Raw genomic sequence first — 12,431 nt, 5'->3', positions numbered from 1 at the left:
GTTATAAACGGTTTATCTCCAATTAGACCAATTATTGAAAAAGTAATGGGAATCTTACATTCATCTTGATTTTGCCATGCAGGTGTATAAGGATGATCACTGCAGTTCGGAATATCCATCTTGCCTGAAAGAAAGGATGTACTTTCTGAATAGATCGGGTCGGTCTAGCTGAATGGCTGCAGGAACGTAAGGAGCGTATTACAATAGTATCAAGTGAGCCGTGAGTAGGTGTGGCACTGGAGTTGGACCATGAATGGATGGATGGGAGTGATCGTGCCTCGTGATCCTCGCTGGCGGCTGTACGAGATATCCCGCCACATATCACGCTATACTAGTATTGCGCAACACATTTCATGGCGGTCGTGCTAGAGTAGAGCGGTATTTCTTTTGTCTTTGCGTAGCGGTGGGTTTCCATCAACAACAGAACTAAGAGGTTGCATTGAAGCGTTTGTCACGATTGCCAAGTTTTGGATAATTAACTCTTTATTAACAATACATTTATTTTAGGGTAGGTAGTCTAATCGATATTTTCAAAAAGTTCTAATTTTTGCTTTTTTGTTTGTTTATTGTGCATTGAAATCTCTTCTTTTAAGTGGCATATTACTTTTTGCCATCTGGTTTAAATGTAACCGATTTAACCTAACTAACCTAATACATGTATTAGGGGATGCCTAATGTCTAATACATGAATTAGGTGAAATTAAATGAAATGAAAAATAACTTTATTTACAGAGGCGAAGTTAGGACTTAAAAGTCCTCTCTACCACTTAACCTCCAGGTGAGTTATTTACCTGAAGAAGAGATCAGATTGCAGATCTCGAAACGTAGTTACTGATATTTTGTTTCACTGAACGATGGCAAATGTCCAGAAAAATCATGTTAAAATTAATCAAAACACCTTTACTCAAGAACAGGTCTGGACTTTGGTGGTTAATTCATAATCTATCAATATTAATTTTACTCCATATTCTAGTTGTTATTACTTTTGAGATTTTATGGTCTATAAATATTATTCTCAATCCTTTACTGATAGACTTTTTAAATAAATCCACAACGTGCAAGAAGTTTTCCATTTAAATTTGGAGCTTCTAACAGATACTATTGTAATTAGAAGAAACTCATGTAAGCTCCTAAGTCTGCACTTCTTCTCTGGAGTTTTTGTTTCTACTAATTCTCGGACTGATCACGCTCGACGTGGGCAGAGAGGATGGCCCGCTGGAGGCACATAGTTGCCGGGAAAGTCTCGGAGAGTTGCGCTACTTTTGGCTGCACAATCAACATTCTTCGCTCGGCCTTCCCGATATTTATTGCCGCCGACCCCTGCTGATTTATTTGACGGATGGGAGTAAAACACGGGCTAAGTCTGGGACTCGTGACCGAGGCCTAGACTCGGCGTCATTAGACGTATATTGTCATGGATCAGCCCTCGCCAACAAAACTGGACCGGATTTGTCTATAGCTGAATAGAATTGTCAGATATAACGTCTACCAAGAAGTCTATCAGTAAAGGATTGCGAATAAAATTATCAGAGCATAACATCTTAAAATTTAGCTACTAGAATATGGATTAAAACGAATATTGATAGACGATGTGAATGAACCACCAAAGTCCAGAACTGTTCTTGAGTAAAGGTATTTCGAATAATTTTAACATATTCTTGTAATTTGTCTTTAGGACTACAGATATGAGTTAAAATAATATAAAACGCTCTGATGACAGATGACACATTTTCTTGGAACTGCAAATTATTAAATTATTTTCTTAACTTAATTTTATATAATTAATTTTCTTAATATGATTCTCAAAAATATTTCAGTTCATCAGACCACAGATACTATAGAAATGAAACAGGATATTTCCGGACATTTGCCATCGTTCAATGGTACAAAAAATCAGTAACATTACGTTTCGAGATCTGCAATCTGATCTTTCTTTAGGTAAATAACTAACCTAACACATAATTAAAATTTAGGTTAAAATAAACGAATCATACCAGAGTATTTTGACACGCCTGTCAGGAATCACAACCACCGTGATGTGTGTCAACATAAGTAGGTGTTTGTGCGTCGAACTGTTATTTGATCATGGGACCGTTTTGAGAAACCTCTAAAAGTGAATTTCGTGAGTAATATAAGGTTTTGATAACTCTTTTGTGTACTCTGTAAAACTTGAATGGAATCCGTAAATGGGTGAGGTCGGTGACACTGTCCTCTAACGACAAGATGGTGACGTTCTGTAATGATAGAGTGGTGGCATTGTTCTGTAATGAACTACTTGTAGTCTGATTGATTTGATGTTTCGAGACGTGGGTGTACCGGAAATGATTTACCTGTACCCTGATATCTTCATCAATTCTTTGTGTTGCATGGCGTGGTTAAGTGTTTCCAGGTCACCTTTTCCATTCTGAAGGGTTCGAAATGCTAGTAAAGTAAGGACCCCTTTTAATTGGCCTTGATCACTTGGATATTGGGTACTTCAGTTGGTAACCGCTAACCAGACTGTACATCCAATTAATCATTATATTAACCCACTTAACCTCCATTCGCCCTCTAATATATTTTATATAGACACTCAGGGTCGGCAATGTGAAAATACAGTCTACAGAACAAGGGTTCCAAGAACGACAACATAAATCAAAAGTAAAGGTTACTAACCAAGTACAGCACAAGAAGTAAATACATACAAACCATCAAGAAGTAAACACTACTCCTTTCTACATTCCTCGTGAAGAAGCTAATTAAAAAAGGTGTGGATCCTTTCCAATTGCTGCATCAACATAATCACGATACTGGATGCCATGATTGATGCGTCATGGTGGATACGATGAACTTCCATAATCAGTGATAAATGCCCCGAGTTGATGATAATGAAGATTCAACTGAGCGCGATGATGAGATGACTTGCCATCCTCTGATGACTCTCGTCTGTTCAGTGACTCGAGTGAGGATGTGCTTTTGTTGTCTCTAATAACCTCCTTGCGCTTGGCTGCTAATAGTTTTAGTGTGCTTTGTGTTTTTATTCCATGCTGAAGCTAGTATGATGACTGAATTATCAATGAATGAAAGTATATATATGTTGTTTAATCTTGTTAATTAAGGTTGGCTGAATCCAGAAACTGAATTCCTGTAGCCAGGGAAACTGAAAGACCTATAGTTAAAAATCAGCTCTGGACCAGTTGTATTGACCAACAGACAGGCGTTTTTATCAATCATCCAACTTGCTTAAAGGCACTTTCGGACAGCTCTACCCGTATCGTAGTGCCCAGGGCGGTACGCGGACATTTAGTCAACATAAAAACAAAGAACATTGTATTGATCAAACATTTTTAATAGTTAAATTATTTCGGATATTTGCCATAGTTGTATAAAAATCTAACACTACGTTTCGGAGACTGAAATCTATCCTCTTCTTCAAGTTTTAAAACTTCTTTACATAAACCTCTAACACGCACAAAATACATACATAATTATAAGTGCCGCAATGGTCTGCCACTCAAAATTTCATTAAATAGCTGACCCCAAAATTGTAAAGTACAGACGGGAAAACAGATACAGAAGCTGTACAGCTGCGGATGAAGCGCTGTACATAAGCGATGACACTACACAGAGTAACAGGGCAAACAACACGTAATATAGAACTTTCCAGTGAATTTTTGAATCCATCGTCCCACTTTTTATTTATTTTAAATATTTTTGTGATATTTATTTATTGGGATCTTTAACACATGAAGAAGAGGATATATTTAAACCCTCGAAACGTAGTGTCATATGTTGTGTAACATGTAACGATGACTAATTTTCGAAATATTCTATTACCCTTCCAAATTACCCATCGTCACAACAAGTTTAAACAAAAAATACAGAAAATATCTCGTCCCATCTTCCACGATGCTTAAAAAGAACATTATGGGCACGTGTAGTAAAACCCTCATCAGAACTTACTCCTACTGCCAGTGACTTGACGGAGACTTAAGTGATTTAGTATGTAGGAATAAAGGAGAGGAAGACGTTGGTATCCTCAACTTCCGAATCCTGTTTAAGTCATCCAATTGCCATTCCTGTTAGGAATAAGACATGTTCTGTAACGTACCGTTCAAAAAGTGGACGATTAAAGTTAGAGAGTTGAAGAGGATGATTAACAAATGACAGTTCACTACTGTCTCACGATGGCCTGGAAAAGGCCTGAAGGTATTAAAGCAATTAAGTGATTTCAACTTGTTCTACCACTGCTTTATCAAGAATGTCCCAGCCTACATTCTTTAGTCCTGACTCGACCTTCGTCAACGCCGACGGAATGCTATTCTCAAGAAGCATACGTGTCGGGAATAAACCAACCTTATTTCAAGATTTAGATCGAAGCTGTTATTGCCATGATCTTTTAAACTTTGCTGGCCGGGACAATAGACAAAAATGACATGTCTATCAGCTATCTAGATCAATCAATTAGGAGAGCTCTTAGAGTAATTTCAAGAGCGTCGATGTCTGTTTTGGTGGGTCTGTGTAAACTTTAAAAAGCTGTATTATGGATTGGGAAGAATGTTTAAAATCAGGTATTTTTATTTTGCTTTAGCACTCATTATGAGTGTACAAATCTCATGGAAATTTGGCATTCAACGAAGAGATGTCATGTGAATCTTCCACAAAGTCTATTGGGCTTTTGAAAAAAATTACACTTCTGATGAAATTAGGTTCTGATGTTCGTTAAAGAAACGCTCCCAAATGAAATCTAGATCTTTTGAAAATTCCTGACAATTACTGACGTTTAAAATGGTGATGGGTCGAAAGTCTGCTTGTTGAGCAACATTTCCATCGCGTCAACGTCGTATTTGAGGGATTATCAAAAGAAACGCATAATGTTGGTTGACGTAAAACTGATGGAGAAAGCGCTACATCCAGCCTTTAACGCCCTTTCTCCGCCAGACGATTATCCTATTAGGTCTTACCCTACGTATGCACACCTCGGACTGCGTTTACCACAAGCAACAGACAGCCAGTGGCAGCAGAACAAGGATCTTGAATTTTTTCAACAATCATAAATCACTGAATGTTGGGTACATACACCTTTACAAGGACCCTACAACATTACGAGAAATGTTCAGGCAATTAGCTGTTGAGAAAGCAAGTAGTGATTACTGAAAACTATTTTTCTAAGAAATACTAGGACGCACTGCAATTAGTGATAAAGTTACCGCTGGTTGATTTGGTATCACTTCGACGATAAGCTGACAATCACGTCTTTTGTTATCACAAGTGTAATACATCTTCTGTCGCTGATAATTTTCAATTGTCCTAGACTTGACCTAGTATTTAGTTAATCTAGCTGTGTGTTTGCTAGTGATACTGTTCTGTTTCTGATGTTACAAATTGTTAAAGCAGATTCATTATTATGAATCTGCTTTAACAATTATTTGTAATATCAGAAACAGAACAAATAGGCAAACATTAAGCTATGAACAAATTCTAGACATAAGAAGTGGTTACAAATTCAGACCTTTTTAGTTATTAAGAAATGCCATCTTGCATGTTGAGCAACAAAATGTTAGAAACACTGCAGTTATCTTTCAGTGTTGGTGGGTAAGTTTATATTTAAATTGAAATCCGAGTCCTTCAAGTTTATTGCCTTTTTCGAGGCAAATTGTCTCATGTCTAATCTCAATTACGTGTTGTATTTTCTCTGATTAAAGTACCTTGTTTTATTGCACGGTACAATCATATGAGTCTTCTCGATTGCCACTCTATTCTGACTCAATTGGCTCATCAAAGTCATAGGCACATCTGTTACGTAGATCGCCCGTCCTAATCCTAATAATATTATAGGTATGAAAGTGCCTTTGTTTGTTTGTTTTGCTTTCACGTTTAAACTATTCAACCGATTGTACTGAAAATTTACATGGACATTCCTGGGTTCTAGGGTAAACATAGGCCTATTCTTATTTCGTAAATCCTTTCGGGCTACGCCCGAATTCAAAGAGCCAGTTAAATGATTCAACTGTTAAAGTAAACATTGTAAATAACGGCACGACCATATGTTTAAATATTTTAACCAATATTTTCAATTTAGTCCCCCTCCGTAGACTAATGGTTATAGTCTCGGCTCTATCCGAGATATCACGTGTTCATATCCCGGGGAGGTCCAAAAATGTAATAATAATAATAAATAAAAACCAGTGCACTTTCGAAGCCGGCATAGCTGACGCTGAGGCTTAAATGAAAAAAATTCAATTAGTTTACAATGATAGAGTAAAAACGTTACAAAAGTAACAACACATCTTAGTCGTAACAAGAAAAACCTATTTATTCTGGGTTACAAAGCAATACACGAGACACTAAATGCAATTTTCATGACAGAGAATCGTCGAGGTGACATCAGTTTTAAATTTTCAATAATAATATTATATCCATACAATTTAAAAAACTATATTGTTTTGAATTTAACCTCATTACAAAGTGATATTTAGGTCTATTTTGATTGTTTCTTGGGGCAAAGTAGCAAACTACAAATTTGCGTTGGAAATATCATTAATTTGAACTAGAAGTGAAAAACCTGAAATAAGAATTACTCACACTTTTGATTAACTTATGGTCCACTTAATTATGAACACTGTAAAATGGGTGCCTGGTGCACGATATATGACTAATTCCACTTTAAAAACATCATAGGACCCTATCATATTATATCACAAGTGGTTTCACTAGGAAAACTATGAACTTCGACTTTGGAGTTCCTCTACACTGATCTAAAAGTTTTACTGAAATCGTGGGAGCTATTCAAACAAATACACGGAATACTGCATATAAATTGCGGGCAAAGCCGCGCATATATGCTAGTTCGTTCATGTTTGTGTTGAGCCTGTTTTCATAGCAGTAGCATTAACCGTTTAATATTATTAATTCATCTCAAAATCAACAGCTGCACCTTTTAAGTGACACCAAAATTTCCATAACTGAGTAATAACCTCCCAATTAGTTTCCTTCCTTTATCCTTTTTGCTTGGCGCTCTATACGAGTAAACCAACTTGTCCTGTTTAGTTGGTGATAAAGCGAAAATCTGGGACAGTCTATAACGTGTTGAACAAGAAGATGATTAGAATATTGAATTTACTACTTGACTCTAGTGTGATTGTGTATCCTTGTATCACTTAAGGTAGAGGAGTGTATCACTCAGAAAATCAGCATACGATAGCAGTACATCAAAAGCTGGTACTGAGACTAGTGTGTGGACACAGCCTGCACCCACATAACGTGTGGGAACATGACCCGCATCCTGTCAGAGCTTGCTCTACGACTACACTGGAAAATACTCTATGGTCGACTTCAACCTAGCTTACTGTTAACTACTACTAAACCGTACTGGACCGTTTTTTTGGATTATTATCTACTGTAACATTATTTGTAGGCATGGTTGCTCTAAAATTAGTTCCAACTGATTTTAAGATCAGTTTTACAATTAATGTTGCAGACAACAATGCATTCTTAAGTGTAAGACTTGCTTGGGCCCAAAGTGGCTTACTGGCCTGCAATGAAGTATATTAGTTAAGCGTAATGGTTTCCACTGAATTTGGAAGCACTGCTGGGCTCTAAAATAAACTGTGAGGTACGTGGATTTTCTGTAAGGCAAAACTGGCGGGACCTATAGGGAGCGGACCAGCCAGCTTTGAAGAACGATTCTAATCTCTCCATCCACAGGATATCTTCAGGACGTCCTAACTGTGAGCTGGTTCCAAGAGAAGAACGTAACTAAACTTCTAGTCGAAGAGTCTTTGAAAGCAACAGGTAACGACAAAAAACAAAAACAGCTGCAACTAACAACGAGCAACCAACCAGCGCAGGAGAAACACCAGCTGTAGCCGAAAGAGGCTATTTTATCAATAGCCACTATAGTGCAGATAGACTGAAGGAGCAGAACTATCCCTTCAATAGAAAAGCACATCGAGTCTTGCTGGAAGGAACTTTCGCAGCGGTTTCCAACAATGGAGTTCTGTCCAGAACCAGTCCATTGAGTTCGCGAATACTACGTTGAGTTCCACGAATCAAACTAGGCCTGGCCGTTAGATTGTGCTGTGAACTTTTGTTCTCTCTTTTCTGCGGTCCTAATACTGAAAGAGGAAATAGGGCAGATTGCCCAAATTGAATGGACTGAGCTCAACACTTGCCAGCCCTGTTGAGTAATCCTACTTACTAACCTCAACGAGACATCTGGGTCAAATCGTTTTTATCTTATCGTGGTTTGAAATTTAACGACAGTTTCGTCTGTTCGTTTTATTGTTCGTTTTATCATGCACCTGAACTGGAGCCAGTATTAATCAAAGCTAGAAGGCAGTACGGAGGCGTTTTTTTACCAAGAGTAAATTATATGAAAATTCTGCTCGACTGAATTTAGAGGGTAGTTATTGAAACGTTTGGGAATCCTCTTTTGAGGTGAAACTATTTTATTTTCTTAATTGAACTGTTCAGATTCAACTTCAGTGTCTTTTGAAAATTTGTATTTCCTTGTGATGCGTCTTCATGTCCATGATCTGCCTCTTGTTCTTGTTCTTCCGACCAATTGGATAAGTGTGTCACCATTAGACTTTTATCATCTCTGAGAGCTATGTGTTTTATTGACGCGGTAGATTCTCTTCCGTTGGAATAACGAATTAGTACGTACTGTGGGATCTTATCGACTACATGGTATACAGTTTTACCTGAATCTTGTGTTTGAGAGAATTCTGTGTTAAGCCTACTACCTTGTCCTTGTGTATTGAGGCAGTCTTCTGTGTGTTGGCGGTCGTTGCGTAATCACTCGCGATTGTTGTGTAGGCAGGATCTACACAGACGGACTATAATATCTTGGGTGTGGATTACAACAAAAATATTGTTGTCATCTGAACGAGAAAAGTAATACTGTCAAAATGAACAGGATCTGCGCACTTCTGTCATATTTGCAGATCTGTCAATGGTTTAGGAGTAACAATCTTTTTGTCTAGAAATTTACTTTCAATCGAATTCAGCACAGTTGCTGTTTTTTATGCTTACTTCCACATTTCATCATGGATGCCTAAAGCTATGCAGGATTTCTCCGTTGTGTCATATAATTTCAGATTGTCGTATAAAAGAGCTTCAAAATTGAAAAATTATCAGTTTCAATATTTCTCCAGCAATATTCAATGAGATAACGCTACCTTTCTTTTCGAATCAAGGGGTTTGGAAGCAGCATACATGAGTGCTCTTGGAGCAATCCCGATACTAAATTGATAAGGGTTCGTCTGTTAAAATAAAGCTTTGTGTAACTGTTATAACTATAACTAAATTATTGTCAATTTTTTCTTCATTTAATCGATTAAATTTGACTTAAAAAAGCTTTTGGAAAGTATGATTTGAGTATTTTACAACGGATCTGTTTAGCTTGAAGATGTTGGGTTTAATTTTCATCCCTCTATATCAAAATGTTGGTGAACGGTCAGGGCCGTACTCAGCTTTAGCGGGCCCCTGAAGATATTCGACCTGGGCCCTGTCATGTCCCACAATAGCGCCCCCTCACTCCGTTTCAACCCCCCGTTGAGGAATTTGATGTTCATCACAGGAACTATTATTGACTTTTCCGCTTGAGTGCATTATGTAAATAAACACGATAATAGGGTTACAGTTATTAGATTGAGTTAGCTCATCAGTCGACTCTTCCCCATCAAATAAACGTATTGCGCGACCCGGTCCGGGCCCCGGTAAGATTGTCCGAAAAAACTGGTCTGACTACGGCCCTGTGAACGGTTTGTAACGATGGAATGGGTTAACTGTTCTATACGTGCTTCGGTTCGCTATGACTACGGCTTGTAATGGATGTGGCGACTTTTCGGGTGCGATACTTAGGCATCTCTTCTTGGGCGATATTAGTCGAGCTACCCTCGATCGGTACGGCGATGTTCGATACGAATAGATCGAGAACTATTTTGGATCTGAATTCCCTTTTCCGCAACGGTGAAAATTGGGTATTTAAATATCGTACAAGAGAAGTAATTGGCTAGAAAAGAACACGGTTAACCCTTATGATTTCTTGGCGTGTTGTGCCTGACATTTTAGCTGTTTTTATCATGACTAAAGGTTGGCCATAAAACCAAATAAAGTTCCATTTGTTGGATTTAGGTTAATTCCAGAGCTGCAGGGGCTGCGCAAGTCTAATAGCTCTTTTATGTGTGGAACCCGGGTGAATTAAACAAAACTATTTTTCAGTAATACCTGATTTCATTATTTCAACTATCAGAAAATCTGACCATAAAATCCTAATATAGTCAATAATTATTAACTTAATCTATACAATGCAGCTATTTCTTTTGGACGAATATGTATAAGGTGCATAAGTGCATAAATGGGAATGTAGATATCAATTTTATTCAACGCATCTTATACGTTTCAGTGTAAGATATTTCAAATACTATGTTGGACCAGTCTGTGTATTTACCTCGATCAACTCTTCTGCAGCGGATTAATGCGGGACATTAAGTATATTTAGAAGGATGTTATCTATATTGTGATGATGATCATGATGATGATGATGATGATGATCATGATGTTGATGATGGTGGTGATAGTGATGATGATGATCATGATGTTGATGATGGTGATGAAGGTGATGATGATGGTGATGACATATGCTGCAGACACCCTACAATCTACCCACACATGACGTATTCATGCCTGTTTCAGGGGGCCTGGCACGGACCGGCGAACATCATGGTCATCGTTACGCGGGTGAGTAATCCTACTATATTTTATTTATTTAATAGTTATTTTTTACTTTTAAGAGGAAATTCTTAGGTCTAAATTAAGATAAATGGAATTGTGTTTGGAAGTCCAGTAACGGAATTACCACAATGTCTGGTAGATAATAACCTGAATAGTAAAAAATAAACTGACACCAAAAGCTACCACAACAATTCTAAAGAAGAATCTCGATCTTTTCCAAAATTTTGTAACAAATATCTTGTTGGTACTATTCACGAAATATTTGTGGAAGACTTGCTAGTTTAAGACGTTCAATTATCCGCTCCATAAAAGAACGTATATGTTTTTATAAGTTGTTCATAAAAATCACAATATAATTTTGTTCCTAATCGAGTAAATATTGAAAAGTGTAAATTTAATATAAAAAAACTAATAAGCATTTAGAAGCGTATTAAAGAGATATTTAATATCTCTCATAACACTACGATAAAAAATAAGGGTGTGAAGGTGCTTCAGGTTTAGTATTACTCTAAGGTTGTTTCTATTTACTATGTTTATAGTAGAAGCCTACTAGAGCAATCATTATTCTGAAAATCCCCTTTTATTTGATTAAATATTGTATTAAAATAGTAAGTTAAGTAGTATTATGGAAATTCCAATGATATACTTAATGATACCCTTACTTTAACTTCCAAGAAGAGTAAAGATGCGTGAAAACTATTAATTCATCTAAAAAGAAAGATCTGCCGTCAAATTATAAACTGGGTGGTGAGTTGTTGTAAGTGCGGGTATTAAGCGACATACGGGAAATATGTAAGGCACTTCACAAATATATGAGAGAACTACTAAGTTGAGACCTTGTGAAACCACCTTTGCAAGCCCAGATAAAAAAATTTATACCTAAGAGTCCTGTTTAATTGCATCCTGCAACCTTGAAAGAATTATATCAGCTTCGTTTTGATTCCCTAGTGCAATACAGTGACTATCCCCAATGCATAAGGAAGGTGATATAGAATGTTTCTAGACTAGACTAATATCGCCCCATTTCTAAAATACACACATTTCGTAAAATTTGCGAATTGATTTTTATTTACCACTTTTTCCGTAAACGTAAACCCAAATTAAAGCAAAATTATCTCTAAAATAACTATTTGGATATACGATGGATAAATATACTAGTGAGGCAATACGTCTTATTTCGACATTGTTACGTAGGGAACAAAGACGAACGGTGGGAATCTTGATGGATCTGACGAAAGAATTCGATTGCGTGAGTCAACCACGTCTTCTGGATTGTCTGAGAGACCTTGGGTTGGGTTGCGTTGCATTACAGTGATTGAGCTCCTATATCTTAAAAAGACAGTTGCTAAATTTAATAGTGATATGATCATTGATGGATCCGCGGTACACGAACACAACACCCGATCACGAGTGAACCTCCGACAGCTTAACTGCAGGTCCGCCTCTTGATGTCGGTGCTAGGTGATTCTGGAGGCTCCCTGATTGCCCAAAAAACATCCACAACAAATTGGAACTCAACGTTGGGAACTCCGGGTGGAAGGGATCTTTTAGTCAGTAGGTGAGTTCTTAGCATAAATGTATTGGATTTATGCTTCAAACCGATTGCCTTATTTGGATTCCTCTTTTTGGGCTGATTTCCTTGTTGTTTGGAAATGTAAACTGTGTTACAAGCAATTGTAAAATATTGAATTTGAATATCATCAAAGACATTG

The 12,431-nt window shown here is 37.2% G+C and overlaps 1 protein-coding gene across 2 annotated transcripts in view; it reads left to right on the top strand.

The window, feature by feature from the left end:
* Positions 1-12,431, top strand: part of LOC124364612 (myosin-VIIa) — a 175,398-nt gene that overhangs the window by 50,482 nt on the left and 112,485 nt on the right. For both annotated transcript variants that reach the window (XM_046820217.1, XM_046820216.1), the window contains exon 2: positions 10,681-10,725. In XM_046820217.1, coding sequence (XP_046676173.1) covers positions 10,708-10,725 — 18 coding nt within the window. In that variant the 5' untranslated portion in view covers positions 10,681-10,707. The remainder of the gene's footprint in view (positions 1-10,680; positions 10,726-12,431) is intronic.

Source organism: Homalodisca vitripennis, chromosome 6 (genome assembly GCF_021130785.1).
Source record: "Homalodisca vitripennis isolate AUS2020 chromosome 6, UT_GWSS_2.1, whole genome shotgun sequence".
Taxonomy (NCBI): Eukaryota; Metazoa; Arthropoda; class Insecta; order Hemiptera; family Cicadellidae; genus Homalodisca; species Homalodisca vitripennis.
This window is presented reverse-complemented; position numbering and strand designations above follow the sequence as displayed.